This window comes from Athene cunicularia (assembly GCF_003259725.1).
Source record: "Athene cunicularia isolate RWA chromosome 4 unlocalized genomic scaffold, athCun1 chr4_part2, whole genome shotgun sequence".
In the NCBI taxonomy this organism is placed as follows: domain Eukaryota; kingdom Metazoa; phylum Chordata; class Aves; order Strigiformes; family Strigidae; genus Athene; species Athene cunicularia.
The window spans coordinates 8,706,785-8,724,745 of NW_020799099.1; the positions used below are offsets into that span (position 1 = coordinate 8,706,785).

The following is a 17,961-nucleotide window of genomic DNA, read 5'->3' on the forward strand; positions in this document are numbered from 1 at the left end:
GACAGAACTGTTAATTCACTCACGCTGTGTGATGAGATCAGTGTAACTGTTAAACAAAATAAAATGAGCCTTCATGCGCTTATGTTCCAGCTTGCATAAGCAGTCTATATGCAGATATGGTGATGGTAATGTTTCGTCCTTATGTCCTAAGACTTGCTTGCCAATTCAGTGATTATCCTAGTATATTTTTGCTTGAAATATGCCCTGTTTTCATAAACTTCGTACAGATTACTGGTATAACAAATCCTTGCCGTAATACAACAGGTACTGATGTTCTAAACTTTCACAACTACAGTGTTTGCTCTTAGAAGTGTTTAATGTAAGATGCAAATTTTTCTTTCCTAGGTTGGAGTTATTGATTTCTCAATGTATTTGAAAGATGGGAACAGCACAAAAGGCAGTGAAGGGTAGGTACACACACAGTTCTCCTGCATCTTATCTCTTGGTAACTTGTATTCAAGTATTCTGGGTTGCCCTGCAAGCTGTTGTTTTTAATTAAAAAAATACTTATAACAGAAGAGCAATTCAGTCTAAAACATAATATATAAATATGATACTGGAAATACTGGGAGGGAGCAGGGGAAATGGCAAGTCTCCCAGAAATCCTGTGTGTTCTTCCTTAACCGGTAATTGAAGATAAAAATATTTTTAAAGTGATCCTCTGCTGAATTAGATCTGCCATTCTTTAAAAGCTTAGTAGCTTTCACTAGTTGTATGGCTAGCAGGGTAATAGTTGATTTTTGACACCATAACATCCTTTAAAAAAAATAATAATTCTCCAATTGGAAAAGATCATAACTGCAATAATAGCCTAAAGAACTTGTGCCAGCATACACAAATGAAGCTGTGCAACATTCAGAGCAAGTCGTTGAAAAATACATTGTGGACATACTGGCATACGGATCAGGTGTTGCAGTTTTCTGAGGTTCTTCAAAAGTACTTCTCCCTTCTAAGGAAGTCCTGCTAGGTTAAGTTCAGGTATATATTTAATGATTATCCTTCAAGATCAGGTGTCTTGATTGCATTTATTTTATCTATAGTTTCATTTTCAGAACATCTTTAGTTAAAATTTCCTGATGGAAGTGAACGCAAAATGTGCATTTGTTGACAGTTTTCCTTGAACAGATTTTGGTGAGATGGCTCTTGCCGAGTATCAATGTAGTGCAAACCCATTTTTTTTTTCCTTTGAAAAAAGGAAACTGTACTGTTCTCTTTGAAATATTGTCTGCCTTAATCATTCTTGTTTGTGTATCACAAAATGCCTGAATGTCATCCAGGTGAATGTAGCAGCTTCTGAGAAGTCAGGGGACAGTGACTGTGATTATAAAGGCATAGACTGTAACTCAGCTTTGCTATTTGATATATATCACATAGACTGAGACCTAGGGTATTGGTGCTGTGTTGATATGAGGGCTGTATTGCCATGTTTCCTCTTAGACCTTTAGTGGTGTCTCTTAGTTCTTTGAATCCAAATGCTTGAGCTGAATTCTTTTATTTTTTTTTCCCAGAGATGGTCAGATAACTGCTATTTTGGACCAGAAGAACTATGTAGAAGAACTCAATAGACATTTAAGGTGAGACACGTCTTATTTATTCTTTATTATATAGTAGAAGAAAACAGAAAACAGGATTTAAAAAAAAAGAAGGAATTACTATAGGGTTTTTTTCTCTTCAACAGTGCGACAGTAAACAACCTACAGGCCAAGGTGGATGCCTTAGAAAAATCCAACACTAAACTGACTGAGGAGGTAAGTGTAATAATAGAAAATGATTTGATGTTTTGGCCTTTTGGAATTGAGGATTAAAAAGGTAAGGGATGAGTCACCTTCAGATTTCTGATATACATAATGAGTGTTTAATGATCGAATTGGAATAACTGACCTGCCAAGGGATTACACTGGCTGTTGCTACTAACTAAGCATGAGGTGGAAAAACAGCTGAATGTTTATGTTAAAAACCAAAAGCTGCTGAACACACTTTATCCCTTTGAAGTCTTTGAGTACTTTCTGATTTTTGGAAAATTCTTTAGAATAAATTGTATGGTGGGTGTGATTTTCAAATGCCATACAACTGATGTAGGTTATGAGATGTCCAGACATGACAAAGAGATTTTAAAATGTCTGTTTATTTTGACAGGTGCAGAAGTTTAATACAGTGTAAAGATAGAAATCGAAATGTTTCAATAACTTTTTCTCTAGCCTGTCACAATTTGGAAAAAAAAAAAAATTATAAAAAATTGTTCAGTCTGAACATAAAAAATGATTGGTATGTGAGTCATAAGTATAGCCTGTGTTTTAAAATTGTTCTTGCTGTTCATTAGTCACAGCATAAATGTAATAAAATCTTTTGGGGTCAGTTCCCTGACAAATGAGTGATAGTAAGTCTCATCCTAATGGTTTTACAGTATCTCTGTCCGCATGCCACTTAGCAGAATGATTTAGATTGCAATGGCTCAGTACTCTTGCAGTACAAATATGAAATAGAAATTCTTTTTTTGTTTGTTCACCCTCATTAAAGGAGGTCTGTATGTCTGGTTATTGAACATTTACTCTAATGGATGTATTCCAAATGATGAGAAGCTTTAGTAGTGGAAATTAGTGTATCCACTCTTGCAATTAAGGCATAAGTAATATTTTTACGTTTAAAATTTTTTTTTTTAATTTTAAAAAGGTGGTCTGCAGTAGAGGCTGCATTTCTCAATGCTACTATAATAAGTGGCTTTTGATTTGTTAGCTGCAGAGTGCGAGTGATGTGCCCATTAGACATGGTACCCATGAGATGAGTTGCAGTGTTGACTGAAATATTTTTTGATTTCTAATAATGTGCTTGCTTGTATCTTAGTGAAGTCTGCGTGCTGTTCAGAGTAAGAATTTGCATGGCACTGGAACACACTGTGCCAACCAGCACTATTTGCAGGGTGTAGTTCATGAACTGCATCACATGTCACATCAATTTGTGTATTTGGCTTGAGCTGTACCAAAGACTCACACTTTTATCAGGGTAATTTCTACTGGGGGATGTCACTTAATAACACTGCTGATCTATTGGAATGTCACTGAGATTTTCTTGTGTGCAAGGCTTATATCAGTTATGATTTACAAAGCCAGAAAAACTTTTCTGAGGTTATTTTGGCCTTTGACCACACACTGAAAGGTCTGTTAGTCTGTGGTGCTGTCTTCACTTAATGTCTTGTAAGGCCGGTATGTGCTACTGACCCTCCGTTTCCAGCCAAACCTTCTTCCTCTGATGAGGCTCTCATCATGCTTCTCCTGCCCAAATGCTTGAGCATCTTATATCTCAGATGCTCTACCTAGCAGTGTACCCAAACTACTTAAGCTTTAGCAAAGCCACACAAGTATTTCCTCTCTGGCAATATATTTCAGTTGCTAGAAGTCAACAAAACTTAGCTGTCATGTGCTCACATTTTCCCGTTTTATCATCTTCGCTAAGGGAGGGGAAACAGAGTGAGGATTTCTGTTGAGTTGCGCTAACAGGTAGAGACCTGAATAAGTCAATAACTTTACTGAAAGACAGGAACCAAAATAGGTTGGCAAGTCTTTTTCAGCTGATACTGGAAATCCATCATGCTGGCACTAACTGATGCTATTTCAGATGTTTTTTCTTCATGGTAGAGGCCAAGTTGTCTTTTGTCACTCCAAATATTGTTTTTCCTGGCTTTGAATGTAAAAAAAAAAAGAGTACAGAAAATGTGTCTAGAGAGGAAAAAAAAATGGTCAAGTATGGTTTTGACGTGTTCTGTTTTATTCACAGCTTGCGGTTGCAAACAACAGGATTATTACACTGCAAGAAGAGATGGAACGGGTTAAAGAAGAAAGTTCTTACATCTTAGAGTCCAATCGTAAGGTTGGTGGCTGTGTGTGAATGATTACCGAACTTTTTGGACAGTCCCAGCCCAAATTAATTCAAGAAGTCAGTGTTTGAAAGAGGCTTTATTTCCTTATGTATCTTGCACAAAAGCTGGAATAGAGAAGAGTGACTCCAGGTGGGTTCCTCTGCAGAGGGTAGCAGGTGGACCCTGGCCACAGTAAATCCTGCCTGGCTGCAGCTGATGAAACTGTGAGCATGTAGAGAGCCGGGAGCTAACACAGCAGGTTCCTGGCTTGCTGGGTGGAGGTGTCAAAAGGGACAGGAGGAAGGATGATTTTCTGAGGGGGCGGCAGAAAAATTTGGACGTAGGAGTTCTGTCTTTTTGGCCTGAAAGGCTACCCTTTTTGGAATCAAGGGGCAGGATCTGTAATCTTTTCTTTGTTGACTTATTGGAAGTGCTAGTAACTGGTTTAGTTCTAAAACGCGCAAGATCTTTTCCTGAGGTTTTGTAACCGTACTTGGTATATTGTAAAAGTTATGAAAACCATCTGTCCTTTTAATTCATACCCTTCGAAGTGCACTGAGCACTTGGTGAAACAGGGAGGTGGAGTCATTTCACATGGAAGCTGCATGCTGCATTAACTGAATGGAGCTCTGAGTTTTGATAGTGGCAGAATTTCTTCTTGAAGTGGTGGGAAAAGCAAATAATCAGAAAATGTGAGGGCTAGTAGTATATAATGACAAGTTAATTGGGTGTCTTCACTAACTTAGGTCACTAAAGACAGAACTGCTGATGGACATGCACTGACTGAGGCACGGAAACAGTTAAAGGAGGAGACTCAGCTGCGACTGGTAAGGACTGTGTGAGCTTGGAGCTCCCTATAAATGGCTTTTGATGTTGTAACTCCATGTCAGACAATCACTTTTGAAAATGCTTGGCCAGGGCATTTTTTTCATTCTTGCCAGCCTGCTTCAGCCTGATCCAAGACAGTCTTGTCTGAAGCGATATTAATTTTCTGGCTCTGTTGATCAGTTTGAGGTCTGTTTCTCAAAATGAGCAGTTCACTTGCATTTCTAGGTTTGCATATTCCCCCTTGCTGAGTAAAGGTTATTGCCACTATCTGAATTGCTATTCAATATCATGGGTTCAGCTGGTGGGGAGGAAAATGCCTGAGCCAAAGGTTTTTAAGAACTAAAGTCTGCCAGCTTTTCACTAGTCCCTTCCATCAGAAAGATGGGCCTATGTAGTACTTTTTGACTCTTTGCTAGTAATGCTGTTTAAATTAATGTTTAATATTGGACTGAAAATGTGGATTTTTTTTTTTTTGTCCTTAATTGTCTTTGATGGGTCAGATCTGTAACTGTGATGCTGTGGCCAATGCAGCACCCTTCTAGGTAGTGACTGCATTGGCAGGAGCACCAGTTAAGGGTGATTACCTCACGGAAAGCTGACTGGTAATGGTGACCGATCGGTATGTTCCAGGATGTGGAGAAAGAGCTGGAGGTGCAGATTGGAATGCGACAGGAGATGGAGCTAGCCATGAAGATGCTGGAGAAAGATGTTTGCGAGAAGCAAGATGCGCTGGTGGCACTCAGACAGCAACTGGATGATCTCAGAGCCCTAAAGCATGAACTGTCCTTCAAGCTGCAGGTAGGGAAATAATTAAATCAAATGCAGTGAATTCCAGATAAAAGTGATAGCTCTTGTTCTTTTTTCCCTGCTATCTATCTAAAAGGTACTAGGTGTGGAAGAGTTACAGGGTGTATAGCGTACTTCTGTCTTGCTGCAAGAAAGCTGTAGTACATGAACAGTTGAATGTGATGGAGGTTAAAGGAAAATGCAGTTTCTTCTGAAGAAAGACTCATGATGATCCAGAAATGTGTGTGTGTGTGAGTGGAATAAGCATCTTCTACATTTTTGTGGTATAAAAACTGAGCTGTGGTAGCTTCTGTTCCAGTACAATCTGGTATTTGAAGGTGTGTGGTGTAATCGCATGCATTACTGTGTGAAGACAGAAGCAGACTCTTAAGATGAAGAGCACACAAAGAAATCCTAAAATAAACTTTAGAACGGGAAAGAGTTGCTTCTGTGCAAAACAGTCGAATGATATTAGCACATACTGCATTAATATACATTACACAGAAAGCTTCAGTGATAATGGTATTGCCCTTTTGTGGGGTCCAGAGGTAGCCTACATCTTTATGGTAAGATGTTTGTCCTTGCAGTATTGACCTGGCATTTGCTTTTTGAGCACCTTTTCCTACCTCTGGTTTCTGCCCCTTTCGTTTCATGTGCCACATGATTTATCATGGCTTATTTTGGTTTTACTACTACTAAAAACCCCCACAATGCTGTTTTTTTCCAGAGTTCAGACATGGGAGTGAAACAGAAGAGTGAATTAAACAGTCGTTTGGAAGAAAAAACAAATCAGATGGCTGCCACCATCAAACAGCTTGAACAAAGGTAAAAAATGGAACTTCTACAGTTACAAAATCATGTGTGTATTCTAGGGGTAGTGTCCCACTGACCCTGAATGGACCAGGCGAGAGTCTGTGTGCTCTGCTTAGTCTCTGCTCAACAGAGAGAGTGCTGTAATTCTGTGAGATGCTGTTAGGAGAAATGTTTTGCATTCTCAGGAGGGTTTCCTTTAGAAAAGAATATACTACTAAGCCATTAATTACCATAACAGCTTCATTTATCTATGCCAGCTGCACTTCTGTATGCTATCCAGTCATTACAAGGCAATTACTCTGATAGCACTGATAAAAAAGATGTAAATATGAACCTAGAGAAGTGCTTGACTGTTTATGACAGTATTACAGTGCAGCAGAGGCTAGGCATAGAGGTGCTTGGTTACTCCAGATCTCTCTGGTACTTTGAGGGAGGTGAGCCTGAAAAATATTCTTATGTGAAAGTAAATGGAGGAGGATGAGAGGGGAGCCTGGCTGTCGCTTGAAGTTGGTAAACATAGCCCATAGGTATAATACCCATTTGGACTGGGACAAGTTCCATCGTAATGACACTGTGGCTCTCATGTTACAAACCTTCATGAAATTAGGACGGCCGCGGCATTGAAGTCAGATTGATTTGAGAAGGAGCAGTGCTCTTATTTCCCTTTTGTCCTGTTCTTGAAGCCAGGCTTTGCAGTGGTTTGGCCAGCAGGTCACAGCTCCAGTCTCTGCAAATCGCCCTGTCACACTAGCTCAGAGAAAATCAGGGGAAAAGCATAGCTCTCAAGGTCACGTATTGCCTGGGACTTACTTAATGAGTAGAGCATTGCACTAAATTAAAGCTCTCATTTTAGGGTTTATATTGAGAATGATTCTCTATAAAAAAGGTCATTTTGTTTGTAGGAAATTTGTGTTTTAAAATGTTTTATGATATCTGCTCAGCTAATTGGTTTGCTCTTTTTCTCTTGCTGTTGTTATTTTTTCATTTTCTCATCCTCCTCATTCTGACTTACTTATACAGTGAAAAGGATTTGGTGAAACAGGCAAAAACCTTAAATAGTGCAGCAAACAAACTGATCCAGAAGCATCATTAGACATTTTTATGTCTGGTCACCTCACAGCTCTGACATCAGAACTCATTTATGAGGGGAGAACTTGAGAATTGCTAAAAGCAACTGCTAAAATGTTAATTGTCACCTAAAATTGATTTGGAATTTGCTGAATTTTTAAAATCAGTGAGTTTTTCTTCAGAGATGTAGAGTCGGGTATAAAAATCCCTAACTTTGCCATTTAAACTGTGTTAAAGTACCAATGAGTTGGCCAATAAACACACCAGAAAAGCATAAGGAATGGAAGATATGTGGCTCTGTACATCCCGGTGATGCATACTGTATACAGCAGCACAAGTCTTCAGCATTTATGGATACTAGGTGCATTGGTCAAGCCAACATCAGATTGGCCAGCTCTGGAAAGTCAACTAGTTTTCTGTGTTACCCTTTTTGTGAAGTAGACGAAAAAACGCATCCCTGGAAGTTGTTGAAAGTAGTTGTGTGCGTACCCCAAAGCCGTTACCCATTCACTTCTGTTCTGTGGGTTCAGTCCCAAGTCCAAGACAAAATGGGTGCGACTCGATAGCTCATCACCATGAAGACCAGCCCTCTTGTAACTGAGACTGCTTGCAATGATTTTGCCTTAGTGACTTGGTGGGAGGGTGGGGACTTATCCTTATTCCTTTAAACTTCATGTGTCCAGAATTAGTAGCTAGGTGTCTTAGAGTAACATGATAGAGTGGTAAGTTCAGTGAAAACCTCCTTATCTTTGCATTGCCTTCTACCTCTGCCATGAATCCCTTTAGACATATATTGGTGGTCCTTCCTGACCGAAGGAAGCTGAGGAGAGTTGTTTTGGTAGATCTCTCCTCTTCCTAGAAAGGGAAGTTACACCTTTTACAAAAAAAATTACTGATCTTTATACTCTAGTGTTTAAAAGAAACAAAAAATTAAAAACAAAACAAAACAAAACAAAAAAAAAACCAAAACCAAAATGTGCAGTGGTAGGGAGTGGAAATGGTAATTTGGTACTTGACCATTCCTTGTCTGAGTAGTTAGTGGTTTAAAAGGAAGAGCTGCCTTTTACTCTTACACTTCTTTCATTTGCTTCTGAGTTTCTGTTGCTGGATACAAATGGAATTTGCTAACGAAGAAAGGGTAAAGCTTGGAAACAGCTCTCAATAGGAAATATAATTGCCCATTTAACACCGCAGCACAAAACTTTAAGTAACTGCAGCTTGGATTATTATAAATGAATATCCTCTTCCCTGTGGCGACAGAAGTTCACCATGCTGACCTGTCACAGGATTTAGGTTCTAAGTGCTCCTTTTTTTCTTTCAAGAAGGTCACATTTGGGCATTTTCTGTGTTGAATAAGCGTTTTTTTGCTCTGGTGAGATGCCTGTAAAAATTCTTTGATGCCAGTTCTCCCTTTGTCCTGTGGGATAGTGCTCCCTGGGGCAGTGGGTGGCAAATGTGACCAAAATGCTGCTGGGGAGAGAATACCTGTGATTCTCACTAGGTACATTTAAAAATCTATGAGGCTCAGCCTAGTCCTCCTGTACGCAAGCGTGTACCACTGCTTAGCTTGGTTAGTTAACTCCCACATACGAGCAGACTTGGAGACCCTTATTAAATCTTAATGCTGATGCCCAAGTCACATGCTAGAAAGTATAAACTTAACCTTCAGTAATCTTCTACTAGAAACTCCTTTTAACTACCTGGAGAAAAATAATAATAAAAAGGTGGAAGCTTTCATCAGGGTATCCAAATAGCTAGTTAGAACAGTTAACTCCCTTGCTCCTCCCCAGATTTCTTCTGTAGAAACGGGGTTGGGCTGGTTTTGTTTGCTGTCACAGTAACACTAAAATAAGACAGAATTAAGGATCTGGCCATTTCTGATGTCTGGCCCAAAGTGGAAATGCTTTGGTGTATTAATGCCTGGGCGCTTGAGCCAGTGTGTCAGTCCATGGAAGAGACCAGGAAAATGCACTAATTCTCAATAGAGTAGCTAACCTATGTTGCAAGTTCCAGTTACATGTGTAAAGCTGAAATGTAACATACATTAAAATCAAATTTGACTTAAAATTCTGTGTACTTGAGGTTTGCTTTGAATCTGGATAAAAGTGATGTTTTATGTTTTTCATCTAATGGCTGTAAACTGTAGTAATAGAATAAAAACTATTGAAAATCAGAGCTTCTGCCTGGTTCACCTACATTTTGCTTTTCTTTAAAAATTTTTCCTCCTTTCCATTGTTTTTACCATTCCTTTTTTTGGCTTTACCTTTTCACTGGGTTTTTATTTGTTGGTTAAACTCGGTCTTCCTCCCCACCATGGCTTTTGTTTTTTATCACAAGTTCATGTGGCTCAAATCCAGATTGCGACAGGCAGAGAAGGACCGTCAGTTGGCCCAGCAGGACAACCGTCTCTTCAAGCAGGAGTTTGGGGACAAAATCAACAGCCTCCAGCTAGAAGTGGAAGAGCTCTCCAGGCAGCGGTGAAGAGATCCTTTTCTAATCTATTTTCTGGGCTGTTTTTACTGTGTCTGGTAGAAAGCAGGCAGGGCTATCGCAAAAGGAAGTAGGGGTTGGAGGGAGAGAGGGACAAGTGGCGTGTTAGATGCCAGGCAGCCATTAACTCTGGGGAGGTGCAGTGATCTGTGAGACAGCAAATCTTTTAACATGCATGTCTTTAAAGTTACAACTTGAAAAACTAGAATGGAAGATAATGCAAAAGAACTATGTAGTCGGCAGAAACCACCAGCAAAAGCACAAATCTTATGTGGCAGTGGAGTATAAGAAGCAAGTTGCAGAATATCTCGAGTGGAAGTGAAACGTCAGGATATTTTTCTGAATATGGAAACATCCATGGGGGATTTCTTCACTGTGATTAGATTTGTCGGGCATCTGCCAGTAACGATCTCGTTTGAAAACAGGCAGCGCTGGAGTTGCAGTAGGACGGGGATCCCTACAAGCTGCAAAGCCTGTTTGGGACACTGGGTAGATCCCCAGTCTGTGCTGAGTTAAAGTTGCAGGTTAGCCTGCTCTAGGGAATGAGAGTTAGCTAGATGTGTGCTTCAGAGTGCAGTCGGGTCTCTGATGGGCAACATAGACCTCTCCAAAGTCAAGTGTTGCATCAGACTTTCCACTGTAATAGCATAATTTGGAATTCAAAGCTAACACTAAAAGCAATTTGCTGCTTATTGTCAGGGATATAGTAGTGAAGTCTTTGCCTAGAGCTAACACTGAAGAGTTTGGAGCAAGGGAAGCAATCGTGGGTGTCAGTCTGACAAACAGTGCCAGGAATTATTTTTTTTTTCTAGTTGAAACTGTTCTAATTTTTACTGAGAGGCGACCAAAACGTTGGAAGCCAAATGTAGAGAACTTTGCGAAAGCTATCATATTTTCCCCTGCAGTGTCATCGGTTTACCAGTATCAGGAAAACAGAGAAATCCTCTTATCTTAAAATAGAAGATCATCTCTTCTGTAGCCATGACACATCTTTGTTGCAAGGTCACTGGAATGAATTATGTGGAAGCATTGCTGGGTGATATATATATATTTTTTTTCCCTCCTTTTTGTCCCTTCCTGTCACAGCTTTTTGTTTCTTTTTTCAAAAAGTTACAGAGGCTTCCCAGAAAACCAGCAAATGGCTTTTGTCAGAAATTCATGCGAGGTTCAGGGTGTACATGGGTGGGCTTAGCGGTGTTCTCGGGTATAAAGGGAGAATACATCATCTCTGTGTATGCACCTTACCCAGAGTCAGTGTAGCTACTGGCAGAGGACATTTGCAAATTGGTCTATTTTTGCATCAATTGGACTTGCTCCGATTCCTTCCTCACTCAAGCTAAATCAAGATGACAGTATGAAAATGATTGAGTCTCCTTTACTGGGAGGCTGTACCGCTTAATTTAATTGAGTTTCTAAAGCAGTGAGTATTGGAGGGTGCCGCAGTGGGTTGTGGGCAGTCTTGCTTGAATTATATGCCTTTAAGAGGAAATGGGACTTTTTGTGGTGGTGCTGGTTTTAAATCAAGTTGTAAACAAGGATTCCATTGGTTGGTTTGTTTTTAAATGTCAACATGGACAAGTATTAATTTCTGGATCTAAGTCTCCACCAGCTTCACTCACTTCAGTTAGGCTACGTAATTGATGAGGCTGTAGTCATAATGAGTTATTTTAAAAAGCTGTTGGAGCAGCGTGGAGACTAACAGAGGTAATAATGGATAGTGTTGGTTTTAATAGCAACGAGGATTCTGAATGTTTTATAGTACATGTGTTCCCACTACTTTTACTGGTAGATACTCAGTTTCTAGGCTTTAATTTTGGAGCAGGGGTCATTTCCTATGGCGGCTAATGTATTTTCCTTGTAATAATTGCAGAAAATGGTGTTTCTAGTGCTTCAGTCCCTGATGGTCCATGTGCTTGAGGCTGTTGCGTACAGGCAGGCTGCAGGCAGGGAGGCATTGAGCTTTCTGGCGGCCCAGAGTAAAGGCTCTGTGACCCACAGCTCGGTTTAGAGCCGTGCTTCTCTTCATCCTGCTTCAGACTGTGTCAGGGACCTCAGATATGCTTGTTCATCTGTCCTTGACCCGCTGATTAGTTTTCCTCCTGAATGTGAATGTGCTGTGCTCAGCCATGTCTCTGTTCCCTCTGGCCCGAAGGGGGAGGGACCGACACTGGCTGCAGTACCAGTGCAGATCAGCAGCCCAGCTGCTTAGCAGTCTTGAAGGAGCATGTGTCTTCCCTTCTTGATGGGTGAGGCTGGACCAGGGAGTTGCCTGAGATCTGTAGAAAAGTGTATGTGTCCTGATTTCAGCCCACTGGACTCACCTCTCCTATTCAAGCTCCTGCACTGACCTGCTCATGTGCTGTTGCTCAGTCAAGAGCAGAGCAGGCTGCAGAGTGCTCCCAGCAAGGAAGCCCTCAGCCCCAGTCCTTGGTTGCTCCACAGGGACCAAGCCCCACTTTGAGGTGAGCTGTCAGAAGAATTCCCACAGTTCTCAGGGAGGAACAGCCCCTCCATCCTGTACGGACAGCTTTGGGAAATGGTCGTGGATGTTGGCTTTGGTTTCAGAGCCTGTCTTATAGCAGTTGACATGCTGAAGAATGTCTTTTTGAATAGGGCACTGATCAACAGTTCTGCAATAGATGAATAAATAAGTATTTTTTGAGGACTTGCAGACGTAGTCAACAGGTTTACTTCCTTGCCAAATCATGCTAGAATTAGATTAAGAACTTTTAGATTTTCCCATCCTGATGTATTACGGCTTAACACACTGCAAGACAATTTTTTATTCAAAGAGGCAGTTTTCAGCTCCTGAGCTGGGGTTCAGTTGCTTTAGTGTAAAGAGAGGGTTAAACAGCTCAGCTCTCAATGTCAAGTGTTACAAAACCAAATCTTTTATTCACAATTCCACCTTGATACTCTAGGACCCACCTTGAACTGGAACTGAAGCGAGAAAGAGACAGATGGTCACACAGTCACCAACGCAGCCAAGAGAACAAAAAAGGTGCAAAGAATTGGCTAAGACAGGTAATACGACTTTTATTCTTGGCTTGTGTTTGAATCATAGTCTCATTTTGCTCTTTTTTTTTTCCTGAGCTTTATTAGGCAATAAACGTGTATTGTTAGTGTGCCACAACAAAATGAGCTTTAGAACATTTTTTGCACACAGTAAGTAGGTAGTTTATTGAATTGAGCATCACAAAAATATTGCAGGCATTATGCTTCATTGCAGAACACTGGTTTCCTGTGCCAAGCTGGGTACCTGACAAAATCTTGACAGTGATTGTGGTTTTCCTTCACTAGTTTAATAAAAGCAACTGTAATACATCAGGAGAGGTGCTGTACACATTCCATCTTATGAAGAGCAAACTTGTTTGTCTTTATTTTTTGCATCATAATAATGGAAATTCTCCTGAACGAGGTGAATAGTAGCACTTGGAAGACAAAATTATCTCTTCAGGGCATCACAAATCACTTTGTGTTCTTTTGTGCTGTGCATTAGTAAGTCAGTGTTTTTTTTAAAGCAAAACGCAGTCTTCGTCTTGAGAGTAAAACTCAGTCCCCAAGTGAGACTCCCTTTTTAGCAGTAAATTTGCCTTTGAAAGTGAAAATCTGCTCTGCAGCTTTTTCTGTAAACCGAAACAGACTCTTTTGCCGGGAATTGGCAGTAAAACAGTTGTTTTGGAGAACAAAACTTGTAACTATGAGAACTGTGAATAGAGGTTGTTTTAGCATTCTCATATGTGCTGCTGCACTTAAGAGTTGCCTTCAATGGGCTCCCCTGGGCTGCTTGAACAAATCAGGTTTTTTGGTTTTTAACCAACATTATACATATCATTTCAGTGAAGTTATTTACACATCATGGGTCATTTATCGAAAAGTCATGTTTGCTGTAGCAGAACAGCCATCATTCAGGAGAAGGAATCAGAAACTAAGTGTGATGCAGTTGGCCAGGAAAAATGAAAACAAAAAACCCCCCATACCCAAAACTGGGTAGTCTGATCTTTAAAGCAAAAGTTGTTTACCTCTGTAGAAGGCAGAATAGCTGCTTTTTTTCTGCTGCTTGACTGTGTGCCTGTCACTGGGTTTGAGACCAGGTTACTGTGTGGGGTTATCCTCCTTTACTCTATAGGTGAGCACTGTGGCACGAGTGGGTGCTCCCACTAGGAAGAAATGGGCCAGTGCGCAAAAAAGCAGTTTCAGAGTGAACTTGTCTTTTGCCTCAAAACTTGTATGTGGTGCTTGATCCAGTGAAATTTGCATTTGCAGAAATTGAAGGTCACAACTCAAGAGCAATGCGTGTGTGGGTGGTTCTGCCAGCACTGGCTGTGCAGACAGGAGGCTGTTTTTTGCCAATCGTGTTTTGGTGTGGTGTTACATACATACATACATACATACATACATACATATCTGGCCAGGGCTATGACCCAGGTCTTAGCTGGGCAGGAGGGAAGGATTTTTTTCCTTTGCTGCCTGAGAGGGTTTGTTTTGCTGATCAGTCTTGAAAAAGCCTGTTCAGGCTGTCTGCTGATTTAACCTCTGCTGTTAAAATAAAAAATTATGTCTCTGAAGTTTCTTGTACCTTCTAGTAAAAGGAGGTCATGGGACATGTTTAAGAGTCTGTCTCTAAAATGTGAAGTCAGTTTTTTGTTGACAGCAAAAGGAAAGCATATAGATCTGCTCCTAGGGTGGATTGGTGTTTGTAGGCTTTCACATGTTCAAATACACCTCTGTGCCAAGGAGGGGCAGATCAGTATTCCCGAAATAGAAATGTAAGGTCTCCCTTGGCAGTATGGCAGGGGTGAGACTGGAGTTGTCATATAGTTCAACTGATGGGTATATATCTCCTTTTGACAGGATGGGAAGCTCAAAATCCAGGAAGAAAACGCTAAACTGAAACAGCCACCAAGAGAGAACAGTGTCCTGCCACACAAGTATGGAAGAAAAGAAATCTCATTTTTACCTTCTCTAAGTCCTGCTTCCCCTTCTCTAATTTCTTTGCTGATGGGAAGCTTGGAGTAGTGCAGCTTCCCCCTCTAATAGATTTTCAACCTCATGCCCTTTGTTGAGGTCTCTTTGCTGCTTTTTTTCTAGCTCTCAAAGGGAAGGAGGTTCTACTGCTCACCATCAGTGTTTCTGGATCTGAAAAGCTCTTTCTCTCTCTACCATTTGCCTTTGAATTTGTTTATATATAAATCTGGTGTTTATTAATTTTTCTTAATCAATGAAGCTTTGTAAGCCAAATGCTGCAGAGACCTGGACCTTTGGTACTTGTGTCCAAAGAAGGTACCTTGATTGGTGAGGGAAGGGAGAAGGGTTGGTGGATCAAGGGCATTTGAAACTAATCAACAGTGGCTTCTGGACAAGAGTAGTAGATGTTGCAGAAAGAGAACTTGAAATAACATTTCAAGAAAATGTTTGTATAAAAATGTAGTTCAGGTAACACGTTTCTAAGCTGAATGTTACAGAGGAGGATTCTTGTTGTAGGACTTGATTAATATTTGAAGTTTCAGATTTGATTTTAAATGTGAAAAGGTGTTTTAAAAGCCACAGGGAACAGCTCTGTAATGAGGACTTTGCTCAGAGATGGTAACAGCCTATTTGAAGTACTCTGAATGTCAGTGAAAAAACTCAGTGCTCTGAATGCCAGTATAAAGTTAATGAGAAAAGTATTGTCTTAAAAATAGCATAAGCTCAATTCAAATCTGCTTTCCCAGATATTAAAAACCTTCCAGGCCTCTGATGCTTTTTATTGCCATTTCACCTTGAGCATTTAAGCACTGTGAGTGTCAGGCTGCCAATTTATCTGCAAGACCTCAAAATGCATTATCGCTGCCTCTTCACAGAAGTTGTAGGGGACCAAATATTTTGCGGTAGTAAGTTCAGAGCTAGTTTTAAACTGTGCTTGTAGCATCTAAACAGTCTTTTCTATATTCATGCTCGCTTTCCTCTGCACTTCTGAAGGCATTTTACAAGTATTTCTCCTGCTGTTCCCATTTAGCCAGGAGTGCTGTATGCCTAAAGAGCCCCAGTCACATACTGCCTTTTTGCTTCGCTGTTTGACAAAACTTATGAAGGGGTCATCTCTCATGCAAGGAGTCTTGGCAGTGTGGTTTTGAAGAAACAAAACCAAAAATCTGTATGGGTAGGATTTTAAAAACAGGATGAGGGAATTCTCTGATTGTCCAAATGTTCTTCTGAAAAGATGCAGTGACTGAAGCCCTGGCTCCAAGTAATGGTGGTGTTCTCTTGCAGGTTACCAAGCAGCACACAGGAGGAGCAGGTTGGTGATTCTTTTTCTTGCATTGAAATACCGAAGGGCAAGGGTATTGAGGGAGCTCCTGGGTCACTGCAGCATCTTCCCTGCCCAGATAACCCTGAATTTTGTCCATGGTGTTGCCTTGGTGAGGATTTGTCTGTAGAGTCCATAGCAGCAATCATTGCCTAGTGTATGAAACGCTGCTTATCTCCTTAGAAAGGCTTTTAGTTGCCAGTGTTGCACCTATGTGAGTTCGTTTTGCAGCCTCAAGACAACCATGTTGGGTTTTAAACTAATACTAACCCCTTTAATTATTCCTTTGCCCCCTGCCTTTCTTGCGTTGGTGTGTCTGAAAAGAACAATGAAAGCATAATATAGTTCAGTGTTTGTGAAAACAGTGGTGTTTAACATCCTTGGTCTGAGCCAGGGTTTTGCTGGTTGCTCAGTAGGCTAGAGGGAAGGGGTGTTTTGGTCAGTTGGTTTGTTGGGGTGGGTTTTTGTTCTGTTTTTTGTTTTGTTTGTTTTTTTTTTAATGTATATCAAATTGACCAGAATCCTTTCTTTCTCCCCCTGGGTGCTTGGCAAAGCACAGGTAGACCCCGAACTGTCAATGGGATGCTGCAACACTTGCATTGTGTCCTGTCTACTGAGAATTTCTGTATCTGTCAGCTCTTTCTCACAGTGAGAAAGAGGTTTAGTTTCCACCTCATTGCTGGGCCAGCAGCCTTGATCTCAGCCTGAAAATCAAGCTGCGTGGTCCCTGGTTCACACGGCCATGCTGTGCTTCCCCGTCTGCCCCGTGATGTAGGGAGGGCAACTGTGGATCATTCTGCACGTGCATGGTGGTCCTCTGTGGCTGCACGTATGCTGTGAATAGAGAAGGGTTAAAAACACATGCACGTGAAATCTTCCTCCCTCTTGAAAGGTGCAGCTCGGCCGCTAGAGCTCTAATATGGGTGCCATGTAAAGAAGTGCGTAAAGCAGAATGTTCTGGTTTTTACTTGGGGTTTAGGAACAGCTGTCAGGACCTGGAAACTCTGAGATCTGCCAGCTCTGCCAGGAAGAAAGCAGCCGAAGCAAAAAAAAGGTAAGTCCAAGGACTTGTATTGTCACCTCCATCATGTGGTGAATGTGTGTTTCCTCTGATTCTCATTTTCAAATAGCACAGATTTCCCCCTGGTGACTTGAGACAAAGAAATGAGGGCTTTTCTGAAGTCCACTTCACCCTTAAAGTAAACTTGTTAAACAGTGGTTGCTTGAGGGTTCCCCACTCTGCTCAGTGTTCAGTAGTTTGTTTTTCCCTCCCCTTAGCAGCTTCTTCCCTTTTTAGCTAAGTGGTTTTTTTCCTGGGATCAATCCAAAGTGAGAATAGGTGGTGTTAACACTTGTTTGTTATTTCTCCACTTAAGCCACCCTGCCTCTTTCCCTTACTTTTGTTGTTCTTTGTGGTCAAGCCCTTCTCACTTTCCTCACTGCTTTACATTCTGAATCTAGAGGGATTGGAAGAGAAAGGGTGTTCAGTGGGAGTGCTGCCTTCATCCAGATACTTTCCTCCACTGCTGCTGAGGAGCAGTTTGGAAAGAAAAGAGTAAAGTCAATGATAAAACTGCTGTGAGTGCAGCAGGTGTCCTGGTCACACTGGTGCAAGTACTTAGAGGTATGAGCTGGAAGGTGATGTTGTTTTCCCCCAGTTGATCTGCCAAGGCCTGAACTGAAAGGCTGTTGTGGAGCTGTGGCCAGACAGGAGCAGGGGGGAGGCAGCTGGCTCCCCGGCACAAGGCCTGCAGGGCTCTGACCTCCGCACCTGGGTGAAGGTGAACCAGTACTCGGTTCCAAATCGGTCTTGGGAAGTTCTGAGGGGGAACTG

General features: G+C 41.1%; 1 protein-coding gene across 7 annotated transcripts in view; it reads left to right on the plus strand.

Moving 5' to 3' along the window:
- The window catches only part of RUFY3 (RUN and FYVE domain containing 3), a 63,949-nt gene that overhangs the window by 27,468 nt on the left and 18,520 nt on the right, over positions 1-17,961 (plus strand). For 5 of the 7 annotated variants that reach the window (XR_003398279.1, XR_003398278.1, XM_026847468.1 and 2 more), the window contains 12 exons: positions 346-407; positions 1,509-1,574; positions 1,679-1,748; positions 3,772-3,864; positions 4,600-4,680; positions 5,312-5,479; positions 6,195-6,292; positions 9,706-9,825; positions 12,760-12,862; positions 14,693-14,769; positions 16,091-16,118; positions 17,107-17,181. Coding sequence is in view for 5 of the 7 variants with exons in the window: in XM_026847468.1 (XP_026703269.1) it covers positions 346-407; positions 1,509-1,574; positions 1,679-1,748; positions 3,772-3,864; positions 4,600-4,680; positions 5,312-5,479; positions 6,195-6,292; positions 9,706-9,825; positions 12,760-12,862; positions 14,693-14,769; positions 16,091-16,118; positions 17,107-17,181 (1,041 nt within the window). In the remaining 2 variants the exon portion in view is untranslated. Of the gene's footprint in view, positions 1-345; positions 408-1,508; positions 1,575-1,678; positions 1,749-3,771; positions 3,865-4,599; positions 4,681-5,311; positions 5,480-6,194; positions 6,293-7,300; positions 9,416-9,705; positions 9,826-12,759; positions 12,863-14,692; positions 14,770-16,090; positions 16,119-17,106; positions 17,182-17,961 lie in introns of those variants that run through there. The other 2 variants (XM_026847470.1, XM_026847471.1) reach the window with 1 other exon arrangement.